The sequence below is a fragment of the Fukomys damarensis genome, unplaced genomic scaffold (assembly GCF_012274545.1).
Source record: "Fukomys damarensis isolate Sample0158 unplaced genomic scaffold, DMR_v1.0_HiC HiC_scaffold_26, whole genome shotgun sequence".
Lineage (NCBI taxonomy): Eukaryota > Metazoa > Chordata > Mammalia > Rodentia > Bathyergidae > Fukomys > Fukomys damarensis.
In genome coordinates this window covers 2921146-2937690 of record NW_022900938.1, presented here as the reverse complement: position 1 = coordinate 2937690, position 16545 = coordinate 2921146, and the positions used below count along the sequence as shown (strand labels likewise).

Genomic DNA, 16545 nt, shown 5'->3' with positions numbered 1-16545 from the left:
GGGCCTATCGCGGCGCCGCCTTCCGCCCTGCTCCCGATGTTGGGCGTCACCCTCGCCGCCGTGAGTGAAGCTAGGCGGGTGACATCCTGCGGACTCTGAAGGGACGATTGGGTTAAGTGGACACTGCTGCTCGGGATCGGCACAGGACGGGGTGCTTCACGGAAGGAAAAAACCCATATTGTTCAGATTTGATCAGATGAATCCTCTTGGCATGGAGGAGATGCTCCTAAATCGGAAGAAATTTGCTTAGAATGTGAAAGCGATGAGAACAGAAGACAGCAAGGAGCAGCACTTGAATGTCTTGGGAATAGATTTTAATTTCTTGCACAGAATTGTGGAAGGGGGGGCCTTTCCAAAGGAGCTTATTCTAGAGTTAGACATCTTCCCATATCCATTGAATTTGACAAGGAAACTAATCCCGGAGAAAATCAGTGATTTGCTTAAAATGTTTGTTTCTAGATTCGTAGTTCACTCGTTACTTTTTTTTTAAAGTTGCTTCTACTGAATTTTGAAGAAGTGTTTTTTAAATTTTATTATAGAGTTGCTTTACGTAGTTACTGTACTGGTAGTACTGGAGATTGCTAAGTATGCAACATTTCTTTTTTCTAAATGTTCCTTTCTTAAGTAACTACTTTTCATTTTGTGGCAACATTGTTTCTGATTTATAAGTGAGCAACTTTTTTTTTCCGTCGCGAGGGTGGAACCCAAGGCTTTTTGTATGCATGGATGGAACCATGCCCCTAGCCAGAAGTTACTTTTGAAAACTTAATTAATTAATTAATTAATTTATTTTGGTACCGGGGATCGAACTCGGGTCCTTGCGCTTGCGAGGCAGGTCACCGAACCGCTGAGCTAAATCCCCGGCCCTCCTTTGTATTTTTCACACTGTCATAAATCAGGGTTTTGTAAAATATAGCAAAGAAAAGAGTAAGATTAAAAGAAAAATTATTTCTTTAGCAACAGTCCTAGCTCTTGATGATCACATGGATTTCCTTCAGTAAAGCAGGTCTATTCCAAATGACAGTTATAATAGAGTAGGTGGTGGGTATGCTTTTTTCCTTCCAACGTTTTTTTTTTTTTAATTGGCTAACTAAATTATAGGCACATAGTTGGTTTTCAGTAAATGTTGACTGAATTAGATGAGAACATTTATTAAGCAGGATTTTTGGTATCACAGATGTCTAAAATATATTACAGTTGCAATGAAGCAAGGCATTTCATTCTCAATTAACTTTACATCTTTTTTGAATATTGCTACATATGTTTGCTAATATTTTCAAAACAAAATAATATACAGCCATTAACTTTAAATGAAAGAATGGGCAAAGCGTAGTGATAGAAATGTGTTTTTGTATAAGTCGTAGGAAAAATTTATTTTTTTTAGTTTGTCTTCTGTTTTTTTTTTAAATCTTACTAAGTTTATTGGTAATTTTAAAGTATACAGTACAATTACATTCATCATTGGGGTCTTGTACCCTTACATGACTGATCTTGGTTCTCATTTTTTCCCCACACCCCTGCCCTCCCTTCATCCCCTCCACCCTTCCCTATTTACAGAGACTTTGTTTCCATTTTTTCCTTTTCTCATATTTTTTCTTGTCCCTTATTTCCTTTACCCTACCCTTTCCACTTCCCCTATATCTTTAGCCCTTTGTGTAGGAAAAATTTAACTTTTTTTTTTTGGTACCGGGGATTGAACTCAGGTCCTTGTGCTTGCAAGGCAGGCCACCGAACCGCTGAGCTAAATCCCTGGCCCATGTGTAGGAAAAATTTAAAAGCTGCTTTTTAATATTTAGATACCGTCTAAAAAAGACACCTTGGGACAACTTATAAAAGAGTTTTATTTCTTGACATTTTCCTTTAAAGTTACGACATCTTCCTTTAAGGAAGTTAGTTTGGTATTTTCTTTCAGATAGGGTATCTATGAAAACAGAAAAGAGTATGAAGTGTTTTAAGACCCTTGTAAAAAGTATACCCATCATCTACGTAGAACTAAGATGTTGCCAAGATAGTTGAGTCCCTCGGGGTCACATTTTCCTATCTTCTACTTTCCCCCTCACATGTCCCTTTCTAGCCATAAATATGCCTTGCGTCATCTGAACATTTTATTCATGTGGTATTCTGCATTCTGTTTTCTTTAGTTTGCTTTTGTTCAAGATTTTGTTTTTCTTTTTGCGACAGGGTAGTTCATGCTGGTTTTGAACTCACAGTGATCCTCTGTGTTAGTATCACAGGCATGCACCACCCTAACCAGCTTGTTTGCACAAGATTTTGCAGGCTTAATCTTGATAGGTTTATATGTTGATCCCTGGCTACTACTTTTTTCTTCCGTAGTTTTACCCCAGAAACACTTATTGAGGACCAACTATGTGTCAGGTGTTGTGCTGCCTGCTAAGGATGCACAGGTAAACTTGGCTGAAAATGTACAGTAAGGTTCTTAATCACTTACGAGAGTCTGTAGAGGCCTCAGAACCAGAGCAAGGTGCCCGGTAAGGGCTGTGGTGGAGCACTTGCCTGCATTTGATTCTCCCTTCCCTGGGGGTCCTGGGGGGTTACCTGGCTCTGTGCTTGTGATAGAACCAGAGCCTCGCACACACCTGGTGAGCCACTACTGAGCCATACCGCTTGCTCTGATTTGTTTAGAAATTTGAAACTCTAGTTAGTATTGGAGTAATAATAATTAGCTAAAATAATGCTCATGAAATGACAAATTAGCCACTCATGATTGATGTCAGCTCTTTAGATAAAAGGCTGATATTTGTTTTTGATGTTTGGCGTTTTTTTTCAGTGTAACTTTTTAAGAGATGTTTAATCATCATAGATAAAACATATCTGACTTATCTCCCTGCTTACACACAACAGGCTAATAGGAATCGTAATTGAGGGATTTGTGTTGGAAAAAAATGGTAATATGTACTTTAAAATCTTGATATACATTTTAAAACATTGTCTGAAATTACTTTTTTTTTTGTTATTGGGGATCGGACTCGGGACCTTGCACTTGTGAGGCAGGTGGCGGAACCACTGAGCTAAATCCCCGGCCCTGTCTAAAATTAACTCTATATCACTGATAATCTTATTGTAAAGGTATTTCCTCTCTGGTATGAGCTCGGGATCTTTATTAAGAACTGAAGTTAATATTATTGCATTCTCTTTGTAACTTTGTGCTTTAACCATTTATTTTTATAGGATTTCTATAATTGGCCTGATGAATCATTTGATGAAATGGACAGTACACTTGCTGTTCAGCAGGTAATAAATAGTTTCTTTCACAACTCCCAAGAACCTAGGCATTTTACCTCTTTGGCATAGTTAAGTATTTCTATATTTTTTAGTAGAAACCAGATTCCACTATTAGTGGAATGCCCATCTAAACTTCAATGGTCTCATTTTGTTTTAATATGGTGTATTAAACTGTAAACAGGCCTAGTACATTTTATATCTGTTATTATGTACCAAATTAGGGTACCAAATTTGATCTTATAATGAACTTAACTCATAACTGATAAATTAGAGTAGAAGATAATTAAATAGAAGGAAATAGCATGACTATTTGGTGATGAAAACCCCTGATAACATGTTGTAAAGATCTGCATCTTCATTTTAGTTAATCATTAGTTCTTTTTGTTACCATTAGTTCTTTTATCCTCCTCCAGTATATCAGGGCGGATCAAATATTTGGTGTTTAATTTTTTAAAAGATGCACTACAGCAAAAGGTACATTGCCATTAATTCTCCTCACAACACTTCCTCTCACTGTAGACACACTCATCCCATCATGGTTGCCACTTTCCGAGGCAGTTCAGCAAGTCTTTCGTGAGTGTCTTTATAAGGTGTGATCAGAAATACAGTGAGTCTACTGCCAAGTCCCATCCAGTAGAAAGAGAGGCAAGCTCGTAAGGTCAAGGTGGCATGTCCTCATGCACCTTACCACCAGATCTAGCACCTTGTGACTCCTGGCTCTTCTTCAGTCAGATTGACCATGAGAGGGAAGTGTTTTGAATTAGTTCAGGACGTTGAGGCAGCCACAACAGCACAACTAGACACTCAGGAGAGAGAACTCCAGAACTTTGGCAGTTTTGGTCTTTTAATTTCTACATAGGGTTAATAAAATTACTGTTAGATTTGTGTTTGGATTTAGGTTTACTATTTTATTACTTGTTTTCCTTTTGTTTCCTCTGTTTTTTGTGGGATAAGTGTGTTAGAAGTGAGATAGATTAATGGCAGTGTGTCTTTCACTGTAATGCACTGAAAGATCCTGTGAAAACCTCCAACCTTCACCATACTTTTCGGTCACATCTGGTTGTGAGCACTGAGGTACCCCCTGCAGGCTGCTGGCACTGTTGGCGCTTCTGAGATCAGGGCTCAGGAGATGGGCTCCAGGCACACGCATGGGTCCAAAGTCCTGAGGAGATTCTCAGGCTAAAAGCAAAAAGTGAGAGTTCTCTCTCATTGTGTAAAATCTAGATTTTGGAAACAAGTAGCAGTATTCACAGTTAATTGTTAAAGCTTGCCTTAAGGAGTTAATAAAAAGATGACAAAAATTCAGGTGTATTAGGAGTTGAAGATGTAGCTGGTAATGTTGAGCTTGCCTAGCAAAACTTGTGAGGCCTTGGTACTGGTGATCAAACGTGGGTCCTTGTGCTTTTGAGGCAGGCGCCAGACCACTGAACTTAAATCCCTGGCCCAGGTTTGATCTCTAGCTATACACACGCACATGCACAAGCACATAAATTCTATAAAACAACAACAACAAAGAAAGTAGGTATATTAGGATACTGTATTAGGTAAAGGGAAAGTTTGTGACAAAGTATGACTATTTGGCTTTAACTTTTTTGTTTGTTTTTTGGTTTTTGCTTTGTAGTTTAGGCTAGCTTGGAACTCCCTCTGTAGCCCAGGCTAGCTTGAAGTTGAGGCGATCCTCCTGCCTCAGCCTCCCAAGTAATCCCTGGGATTACTTCTGTGCAGAAGTGTCTCACCATGATTGGTGTAGTTGAGTCATTTAAAAAATTCATTTTAGCAGTTTTGGTCTTTTAATTGCTGTATAAGGTTAATAAAATTATTGTTAATATGTTTGGATTTAGGTTTACTATTATATTGTTTTCATTTTGCTTCCTCTGTTTTTTGTTCCTCTGTCCTTTTGAGGGTATTTGAACATTTTAATTAATCTTTATTTTGACTATATCTTTTCTGTTAGTTTTCCATCACAAGGAAAAAATAACTTGTGTACAACTTGAAGGAGCAAAGGCTTATTTTGGCTCTGAGTTTCAGTGGGTCAGTCCGTGGTAGTCTGGATCCAGGGCAGGCACATCATGATGGAAGAGAGTGGCAGAGGACAGCTGTCACTCACCATCTGGCAGCTGGGAAGCAGAGAGAGCAAGAGGCAGAAGGGAAGGGGTGGAGAAAAAGGTGTGCCTTCAAAAGCTTGCCTCAGTGTGTGCTTCCTTACTCAGCTATGAATGCATCAGTGGAAGTTGCCCTGGTGACCCAGTGGCCTCTGGAGGCCTCACCCCTAAACACTGGCATTGGGGGTCAGTTCTGCATTTCTAGGTCTTTAGGGGGAACTTCTTATTTAAACTGTAGCTTCTTCATATAATTTTCTTGGTGGTTGCTGTAGAGATTGCTAAATATGTATATACTGAGAATCAGTATTTACCACTTCCGCTGAAACATAGACACGTACCCCATCCCTCCCGTGGGTGCCTTTCCTTCCCTGTCTGCTGGGAGAGTTGCCCAGTGTTACGTCTGCATACGTTGAAACCCCATCACATCACATCGCATTATGTTTTCATGCTTTCAACTGCCAGGCATGTTTTACAGAACCTAGAGTGGTCTGTTATATTTATACCCAGGTCTTTTACATTTATAGTTTGTTTTGCTTCTAAAATTCTAAGTTCCTTTCTGTTATTTATTTTTTTCTTTTGTCTGAAGAACTTCCTTTAGCACAGTCTTCTGGCCAGGAATTCTCTTTAGTATTCTGTAATTTGAAAATGTCTTTGTGTCATTCCTTAAGGATATTTGTTAGACACAATTCTTGGTTGACAGTTCTTTTCTTTCAGCACTTTTAAGAATGTGCTATTTTTAGGGTTGGGAATTTAGCTCAGTGGTTCCCCTGCGTCACAAGCTCAAGGTCCCAAGTTCGATCCCTGGTACCAAAAAAACCTAAAACAACAATGTGCTATTCTTAAACCAGGTGTGGTAGAAGTTGCCTATAATCCCAGCAACTTGAGAGGCTAAGGCAGAAGGATCACTTAGTTTGAAGCCATCCTGGGCTACATAGTGAGTTAAAGGCCAGCCTGGACTGCATAGTGAGACCCTGTCTTCAAAAAAAAAAAGTGCCACTTCTTTCTTGCTTCTGAGGTTTTAGATGAGAAAACAGCTATCATTTCAGTTCTCCTGTAGGTCATGTGTCTTAGCTTCTGTATTAGTCAGCTTCACACTACTTACTATAAAGAAGTACTTGAGGCAGTTGACTTATGGAGACAAGGTTTCTTTAGCTCATGTTTCTGGAGGCTCTGGTCCAAGATTGAGGGGAGAGACAGAGACACAAGACCTCTCACTAGTCCCATCACTTCCTAGTAATAAACCCTAACCAAGCCTGCCCACATTGATTGATTGATTGATTTTTGGGTTTTTTGAGTCAAGGTCTTACTCTGTAGTGGAGACTGTCCTTGAACTTGCTGTGTAGTCCAAGATGGCCTTGAACTCATGGCAATCCTCCTGCCTCAGCCTCCCATGTGCTGGGATTACAGGTGTGTACCACCATGCCTGGCTTCAGCCAACCCTGCAACACTTGGACTTTTGGGGATATTTCTCATATTCAAACCAGAGCAGCTTTGTTTTAGTTAGGGGATGTGCTGGGGATCCCATCTTGGGCCTCTGAGTTGTACCCTCAGTGTTTTTTTCCATTCCTGAGGCAGAACCAGAACATTTCTCCTGGACTCCTGTCTTTCAACACCATCATATTCACTTTTGATTTTTATCCCATGTCAAGTTCTGGCCAGGGGAACCAGGAGGGAGAAAAAAACGCAGCAGACTCATTGCCACTTGAGTGGTATTTTGAATTCTGGTATTCTTTTTTGCTCTTCTGGCTAGTTACTTTTTAGACACCTCAAATAGCAGAACCAGATGCACTCTGTCCCTATTTTAAAGTTTCATTCAGTGAGGGAGAAGGATTGATGCTCATTTATTCCATCGTCCCTACTAGAAACAATAAGATGCCTTTGCATGGAGTTCATTGCTGTGTGCTTTCTTGTCCCAAGTTATTTCTACAAACTGCTTTAGGAGTCTTGTATACAATGTAAACAGTAATAGGGTAGCTGGGGATTTACCTCTGGTGCCACTGCCTGCCTCACAAGCACAAGGACCCGAGGTCAATCCCCAGTACCAAAACAAAGCAAAAACAGTAATAGATCATATGGTAAAATATTAAATATCAGATATATTTCTGCTATTTCATGACAGGAAGAAAGATTCCTTCTTTTTATTTAATTGATCTGTCCTATTCCTGTACAGGAGATTTGAAAAGCTTAGGAAATATATATATTCTGGTAGCAACTCAGAAATGTTAGTAGAGCTTGAGCAGGGAAAGTGGTAGTAACTTTTGGAAATGCACTGAAAAAGATTTTCTTTGAGAAATGGTAGTAGATTAAGATTATTTATTTTTAAAGAAAGAAGTATATTTTGGCTCATATTTCAGACCACAGTCAGCTGGCTCCAAGACAGGACAGCGTAGCAGGAGGGCATGGTAGAGAAGTGCAGCTCATGGGATGGTGGAGGGAAATAGAGTGAAGGGAGACGCCGGGGAGGGAGATAAAGCTTTTCAGGCCATATCCCCAGCCCCCATCCTCTTCCTACTAGGCCCCATTTACATCAGAGTCAAGTATAAGTCCTCATAATCCAGTTACCTTCCAAAAGCCCTGCCTATGAGTGCATGAGGCTCTTGGGGGACATCTAGATATAAACCATAATATTCTGTGTCTGGCCCCCCAAAACATTAATGCACATCTCTTTATGCAAAATGCGCTTAGTCCATCTCTTAAGAGTTTGCCAAGGTCCTAACAGTTTCAGCATTTCTGAAAAGTCCCAAGTCCAAAGTCTCCTCTCAGACTTAAGGCAAACTCTCAGCTATATGCTTTCATAAATGTCAAAAAGAAGTTAAAAACTGCCTCCTGCCTCGCAAGTGCATGGTCCCGAGTTTGATCCCTCATACCAAAAAAAAAAAAAAAAAAGTTAAACATTGCCAACCTATAGTGGCACAGGTTAAACATTCTCATTCCAAAAAGATGAAATAAAATGGGATTCAAAAAATGGGGACCAGAGCAAGAAAGAAACCTAGTGGGGCAAACATTAAGTCCTATAGCTCTATGTCTAGCTCACAGGACAAGCTGAGGTGAGATACGAATTCCAAATGGCTTGGGCAGCACTGCCCCTATGGCATTCTCTGTGGTTGTAGCCTGCATGGCCTCTTGTGGGCTGGCTTTACTCACTCATGGCTTTTCTCAGGCATCACACGGTCCTGGCTTCTCCAACTTTGCAATTTCTCCGAAGGGTCTCCACTCACCTTTGGCTTCACTTTATATACTGCCCTATCATGGCTTCACTGCCTGGCTTCCCAGGCCTTCTAAAATCTGGGTCAAAGCTTTTCTGCCCGCCAGCCCAAACTCTTGCATTCTTCGTGCCTGTAAAATGGCACCACATGGATGTGCCAACTTGAGCAGTAGCCAGACCCTTTTACATCATAGCTGCAGTGACCCGTGAGTGCCTGGGTGACTGAGCAATGTGAATAGAATCCTAGGGAACAGATTCCCTAGGTGGCATCTCTTGAATATGGTGCCCAGGGGCTCTCTTGATCTTATTTTTGCAACTTTGAGCCTGCAAAGGCTGGAGCCTTCCTGACTCCTCACTTTCTCACAAGCCTTTTTTATTTTTTTTGAGACAGGGTCTCATTATGTAGTTGAGACTGACCTGGAACTTTCTTTCTGGCAAAACTGAAAAAGAAATTTTTGGTTTTTTTGAGATGCTGCGATACACAGCTCAGGCTGGTCTTGAACTTACTATGTAGCCCAAACTGCCTTTGAACTTGTGGTGATTTTCCTGCCTCAGCCTCTTAAGTGCTCAGATTATAGGCATGTGCCACCATGCCTGGCTGAAAACTTTCAAAATGGGCTGTTTTTTTTTTGGCTCCCAGTTTTCATTATAAACCTGAAAAAGCCCCTGATAATATCTGTGCCACAGTTCCAACATTGGGTTGCCTTGAAATTTCCTCTGCTGGATAAGTTGGTCCAGTACTCTTAATTTAAGTCTCACACAGTCTTAGAACATGAGCAAAATGTAGGCAAATGTTCTACCAGAGCATACCATACATTTTCAAGTTCAGCTGTCAGTGGTGTCCGAGTTCCCAATTGAAACCTGAACCTAGTCTTTTCTGTCTTCATTTCTATAGCAATCTTGTCTTCTGAGTCCTGACCAGAATCTCCCTTTAACCTTGACCTACAGTATTCTAGGGCTGCTTCTCCAGCCGTCTTCTCCAAGTCTTTCTAAACTCCTCCTGCAAACCAGTCTGAAGGCTTCTGAACCACATGGTCAGTTTCAGTCACAACCACAATCCCACTTCTCCAGTACCAAAGTCTGTTTTAGTTACTTTCTTCATTGCTGGGACAAAATCCCCAACACCCACAACACTACACAACTCAAGTTTCTTTTTATTCACATTTCAGTCCATATTTGGCTGGCTCCGAGGCAGTATAGCATGGCAGTGGAGCAAACAGGAAACAAACTAAGATTTTAAAGTATGTGAAAATAGCTGGAGATTTACCTCAGTGGTTTCCGGTGCCTGCCTCTCAAGCACAAGGACTCAAGTTCGATCCCCGGTACCAAAAAAATAAATAAGTAATAAAAGAAAAAAGTTTGTGAAAATATAAAGACCTATTCTTTTGAGATTGTCTTCTGGATTTTTTTTTTTTTCTTAAAATCTATTAAAGATTTCAAAACCAGTTTCTTGAGTAATAGGTATTTGGTTTACTTGGTTTTAAAAACTCTTAGTATTGGAGCCGGGGATTTAGCTCAGTGGTTTGGTGGCCTGCCTTGTAAGCACAAGGACCGGAGTTCAATCCCCGGTACAAAAAAAAAAAAAAAAAAAACAGAAAAGCTCTTAGTGTTAAAATTCACCAAAAGTTTACATGGCAGTGTACATCTGTTCGTGTTTTGAGTTACTAATCAGCAGCATTAGGGTGATGTGGAAGAGATACTCAAGTGTATTCAGGGGGTTGTAGCTCTTGGGTCAGTCCCCATTGCAGAAAACAAACAGCCAAAAGGGTAATCCATATTTTCCTGACAGGGCTAATTGCTGCTTTTTTATTTTGTATTTTTCTTTCTTGAGCTGTATATGAGAAAACTAATGCTAGGTTAGGGATACATCACGTATGATGTGTGAGAGGATAGAGAAATGGGTAAATCTTCGTAGTACTCACACCTTTGTGAGGATGATGAAGATACCATTGTGAATAGAAGCTGAGTATGGAAGCCGAGAAACAATGCAGAAAGTTTCATATGGCAAAAGATATTTGGGGCGCTTTAGGAAATGTATTTCTGTTAGGTCATCTTATAAAAATGATCGCTGTTTCTATTTGCCTCAGAGTGGAGGACTCAGCTCAGGCAACAAACCAAAAAAGATTCCTCTTATTTTCTTTTAGGTTTTATACAAGTTGGCATTAATAAAACGTTGCAACCTCACTTAACAAAATTTAATAATTATGCTGAGTGTGGTGATACTCTCCTATAATCCCAGCACTTAGGAGACTCAGGCTGGAGGTTTGCCATGAATTCAAGGCACACTACATAGCAAGAACTTGTCTTTAAAAAAAAAAAGGCCAGCCGGGGGATACATAGTGAGTTCAAGACTAACCTGGACTACATAGCAAGACTCTGTCTAAAAAAACAAAAAGGGCTTGTGATACAGTGCACCCTAGGTTCAGTCTCCAAGACCAGCATGAAGTTTTCCAGAGAGATTGATTTTGACTTTCATGAAAGATTTCCCTGTGCACATTACCCACAGGAGATTTTTTTGTTTGTTTTTGAAACAGAGTCTTGCCATATAGCCCAGGCTGGCCTCAACTCCTCCTGCCTCAGCCTCTTAAGTGCTTAGGTTACAGGCGTGTGCCTGGCTGCTCATAGGAGAACTTTGAAGGCTGGAGTTCATCTCAAACGCTGCTACCAAGTTTGAGGAGCAGTCTGTGTCCCTTGTGCCCTGTATGTGGGGTTTGCACCATTCTCCCAGGAGCAGTTTCCTTCTTTGCAAGAACTGCTTTCTGTGCCCAGCATAAGCAGCAGCTCCTGTTGGTTATCTGAGCCTACAGGCTTGGTACGGGTCAGACTGCATCTGACTCCAGTTCTCTCACTGCCTGCACTGAAGCTCTTGAGTCTCACCATGCGACTTCCAAACTCCTGTTGGTTTGGTTGGTTTTTTTTTTTTTTTTTTGAGACAGGGTCTCACTATGTATATGTAGTTCATGCTGGCCTTGAACTCACTATGTAGCCCAGATGGGCCTTGAATTCAGAGTGATCCTCCTGTCTCAGCCTCCTGAGTGCTGAGATTACAGGAGTGCACCACCACGCCCTGCCCCGCTTCCATACTCGTGTTAATGGTCACAAAGAATGCATAATGATATGTGACCTGTGCTCTTCAGGGCATCTAGAATGATGATTCTTCCTGAGGACTTGATTTACTTTGCCCAGATTGTCAGAACTATAACCTTACTCAGTGTCTTGTCCTCTCCTCCTGTCCCTCCTTCCTTCTGCGGTGCTGTGGTTAAACATGGGGCCTCAGGTACACTGAGCACATGCTCTAAGCTACGTCCCAGCCCAAGTGCATTTATTATTTATTTTGAGATGGTGTCTCCTTTGTTGCCCAGGTTGGCCTTGAACTCTACTGTTCAAGCAATCCTGTCTCAAGTAGCTGGGACTACAAGCTTCATCGAACCCATAGTACTACACACTTCTGATCCCAGCTACTCAGGAGGCTGAGGCAGGAGGATCATAAGTTCAAGGCTAGCCTTGGCAATGTAGTGAAACCCTGTCTCAAAAAAATAGAGGGCCAGGGATGTAGCTCAGTGGTGCCATGCCTGCCTAGAAAGCACACGGTCCTGAGTTCGATCCCTGATATCGAAGGAAAAAGAAAAAAAATAGAAAGGGCAGGGATATATCTTATTGATAGATGGAGCCCCTGGGCTCAGTCCCCAGTTGTGGAAAAGTATTTGTGTAAGCTACTGCCCATATTCAAGAAGGAAATAGGGAAAGTACAGTTGGCTGAAGAAAGACTTACAGTCAATAACCTTTTATAAGCAAGACTTCAAATCTAACCTATCCAAATTTCAGGGTATCAAAATTATAGAATGGGTGAAACAATAAAGAGATCTGAAAGGTGAAGTTTACATTACAGTGACCCCCCCCCACATGGGGACTTGAACCCTGAGCCCCATGGAGCTAGGCAGGCACTTTGCTGCTTGTCTGCACACGTCCCTCTCTGTCATTTTCAACTTAGTTTTTCTGTTTGGCATTTTTTAGAACAACTTTTACTGGATATAATTAGCATACCATAAAAATAACCACTTAAAAATGTACAACTCAGTGGCTCTGTACTCAGAGTTATAAAACCACCAGCACAGTCTCATTTGGAACTTTCATCCACCCTAAAAGAAACCCTGTCCCTATTAGCATCTTCCTGTCTTCTCTCCTCCCCACCCTAAGCATCTGCTAATCCATTTTCCCTTTCTGTAGGTTTGTTGTTCCTAAACGCTTTGTACAAATTCATCATATAGTATGTACACAGTTACATTTACATTGTCAGTGTCTTATGCTCATATGAGAATTATGGCTTTGTATGTGCTTATATTCTGGTACTGGGGATTGAACTCAGGGCCTTCATGCTGAACTGTACACCTAACCCTGATTTTTTTCTATGTTATTTTGCTGAGTTACTAAATCACCTGAACAGGGCTTGAATTTATGGTTCACCTACTTCAGCCTCCCAGAGTGTTGGGATTTTAGAATGGTTTGCAATTTTTATCCCAGTGCCAATCCTGATAAATATTCTATCTCCTATGAATTTGATTTTTTTTTTTTTGGTACCGGGGATTGAACTCAGGTCCCTGTGCTTGCGAGGCAGGCGGCGGAACCACTGAGCTAAATCCCCGGCCCTATCTCCTATGAATTTGAATTGGAGAATAAGTCAAAATTACTTCCTTTCTCCTGAGGTACTTATTATATTTCTAAATTTGTTTTTCTTTTTAATATGTAACCTAAAAGTTGAACCACAAGAAGTAGTTATATATTCACAACTTGTAGAGTTTAACATGAGCTGTACCCTGTAGTGTGATATTCTGATCCTGAGAACCTCTCTGTTTATAGTATATTCAGCAGAACATAAGGGCAGACTGCTCCAATATTGACAAAATCCTTGAACCACCTGAAGGCCAAGATGAAGGGGTGTGGAAGTACGAACACCTGAGGTAGGTCCTTGTGATGCATCGCTTCGGAAATGACGGCCTGCTGGTTGTGATAATTGTGAATTTTAATTAATTAGAAGTGCAGCACCATGTAACACGGAGCAGATCCAGCTTGTACAGCTTTTTGTCCTAAAGTTCTCTGCTTGCTTGTTGATTGTTTCCACTTTAAATTACAATGCACGGTCTTTTTTTTTGAAAGGTGATTGCAGAGCTGCCTGTGCAGGTTTGTACATTTATGGATTTTCATTAATTGGATCTCTTAACCACAACCTTGTTAGTTTCATTTCCCCACTCATGACAAGCTTTGTTTCTTTATACAAGGTCACCTGTAGGTCTGACTTTGTGCTTGGTATCTGTTTTTGTTTTTTGCTCTTTGTTTTGGAGCTTGCGCTTGGGAGACAGGCAGTGGCACCACTGAGCTAAATCCCTGGACCTAGGCTTGGTAATTGAAGAGATACTGAGGAGCTGCTGAAAAGTTCCAGGCCTCCTTTAAATAGAGATTAATTACAGTCGTAAGAGTGTGGAGTTTTTCTGCTTTCCACTGTGTCTTGGAATGGGAAAGTTGCGGAGGGTGCCGGGGTAGAGGTGGCTGTATCCTGAGGCTGGTGGGTGTTTCTGAAGGTCAGGCCACTTCTGGGACTGAAGTAGTGGGGAGAGCGTGGGTTCCTTCTGGGTAGACTTTTAGTTAATGAGTGAAGTAGAGAGGTGACTTCTTGAGTAACTGAGGCCACGTTTCCGATGATGAGTGAGCGCCTCCACCTTCAGGCCAGGCGCTTCTGTTTGAAACTTCTCCATGCTGTGTGCTGGTTCAGATACTGCTAAAGGTGGGATGTCTTGTAACGGTTCGGCAGCTTTAGGGATGCTGAGACTTTGCACACTTTGCCAGTTTCTTGGTCAGATCAGAGTATTTGTTGCACACATGCATGCGTGTGTGTGTGTGTGTGTGTGTTGGTGATGAAACCCAGCATCTAGTGCTTTATACAGCTACAGTTTGTTTTGTTTTATTTTTTTGGTACCGGGGATTGAACTTGGGACTTTGCACTTTTGAGGCAGGCAGCAGAACCACTGAGCTAAATCCCTGGCTGTTTTGTTGTTTTTGGAACAGGGCTGACCTTGGGCACCTGGGTTCGAGCAGTCCTGTCTCAGCCTCCAAAGTATCCGGGACTATAACCTTGTGCTGCCATACACAGCCATATCTATTAAAAGTATGAGTTTATAGATATTTCCCCATTTTTTATAACCTTACAGAACATTTTAGTGTAGTATTACATCTTTCTCTTTATTTTAATCACCTTCAAATATGTTTATCATTTTGTATTGATCTTGAAAACCAATGTGCTTTTTATTATTTGCTTGTTTTATAGTACTGGGAATTGAATCAAGGGTCCTCTACTGCTGAGCTATATCCTGTCTTTTCTGTGTTATATTTTGAGGCAGGGCCTCACCAAATTGTCCTAGCTGGCGTGGAATGAACATATGCCTTGTGATTCTCCTGCCTCAGCCTGCCTTGTGGCTAGGATTACAAGTGTGTGCAGTTGCACCCAGCATTTTCTGTTTGTTTTTGTTTTTTTCGAGATAAGGTCTTGCTATATTGCCCAGGCTGATCATGATTGAAGCTTCCTTTTGGATGGTGGAGATGAACCCAGGGGCTAGCACCTGCTCTGTTTCTGGCCTCCACTGAGCTTGCTTTTTACTGTGAATATATTTCCTAAGAGGTGATGTCTGATTTTAGGGTACAAGGTTTTTGTTTCAAATCTAAGACACCATTCTCTTCTATTTAACCTTTACTATATGGTTTATATAAAACTTATAAAAATTTTATATAAGGTTTGTTCTATTTGTCCTAGTGCTATCTTTATTTTTTTCTGTTGATCATTTTTGGGAGGTTTTGAATTCATATATTAATAGCACACATGTATTCTTGTCTGTGTTATATGGACCAGAAGTTTCCCAGTGGCCTGTGAGGGTGCGCATCTGCTCGCTGCCACTGAGCGCTGGTGGAGAACCTGGGTGTGCAGTGGCGTCTATCTCCCTTCAGCTCTGGCTCGCTCGCACTGAGGCGCTGCGGTTAGGGAGGTGCCTTGCTTTGAGTGGATCCAAGTCCTCGCTGGCAGGAGGCATGCTTGTTGCTGCAGCATTAGGCTGAATTTCAGCTCCAGTTTGTCTCTTCACCTATACAGCTGTATGTGTTCGCCCTGGGCTGTACTCTGCTACAGATGGCTCCTGTCCCAGGGTCGGCTCAGTGACTTCTGTCGCCATTGGCCGGAGACAGCTGGGCTCAGTGAAACTCTCCAGTGGGCACTGGTCTTTTTCACCACTTAGCGGGAAACAGCTCACAAACGCACAGCAGGAAGCGGTAGAAGGTGCATCAGAAGTAGTATTCTCATGACAGCATCGTTAGGCCCCTGGAGAGGAAATACGATTACAGACAACCGAAAATTTGACCCTTCTCCATTTTCTTCTATTGCAATGTGCCTAAAATAAATATGCAGATGAATAACTATAACTTTGTTTTACCAGTTAGTTTCATATATATTTTTTCACCCTTTGGACTTTTCTTTCATCTTTTAAGTACATAGGGTTTAGCTTTGCATCATTTTCTTGTTGGAAGAGTTGTGATTATCTATTTTTTACCGTGAACTAAATAAATATTACTCGATAGCATTCTTAGAGGAAGCACATACAGTTGTGTGTTTTTAAGGAGGAGGAGTTTATTTTAGCTCATGTTGTTAGTTCATGGTTGCTGGCTCCCACGTGTAATCGAAGGGCCTGGTGACACAGTACTTTGACAGCAGTAAAACCAGTCACTGCTGTGTCTTTGATGATCCTCCTCTCTCCATTTACTAAAAAATATTTATTGAGCACTTTTAGTTGTTGTATAGGCCTTATAGTTCCCATTTTGTCAGTTTTAGAAGGAAAGCATATCTTGAAAAAATTGCCAAGGTTTCTTAAGTAGGGCCGGGGATTTAGCTCAGTGGTGCCACTGCCTGCCTCACAAGTTTTTAAGTTTGATCCCTGGTACCAAAAAAAAAAAAAAAAA

The 16545-nt window shown here is 41.2% G+C and overlaps 1 protein-coding gene across 2 annotated transcripts in view; it reads left to right on the top strand.

Moving 5' to 3' along the window:
* Window positions 1–16545, top strand: part of LOC104867555 (10 kDa heat shock protein, mitochondrial) — a 33539-nt gene that overhangs the window by 10378 nt on the left and 6616 nt on the right. The window contains exons 1-3 of one of the 2 annotated variants that reach the window (XM_010631968.2): window positions 7–60; window positions 3190–3252; window positions 13408–13508. In XM_010631968.2, the coding sequence (XP_010630270.1) occupies window positions 37–60; window positions 3190–3252; window positions 13408–13508 (188 nt within the window). In that variant the 5' untranslated portion in view covers window positions 7–36. Of the gene's footprint in view, window positions 1–6; window positions 61–3189; window positions 3253–13407; window positions 13509–16545 lie in introns of those variants that run through there. The other variant, XM_010631970.3, reaches the window with a different exon arrangement.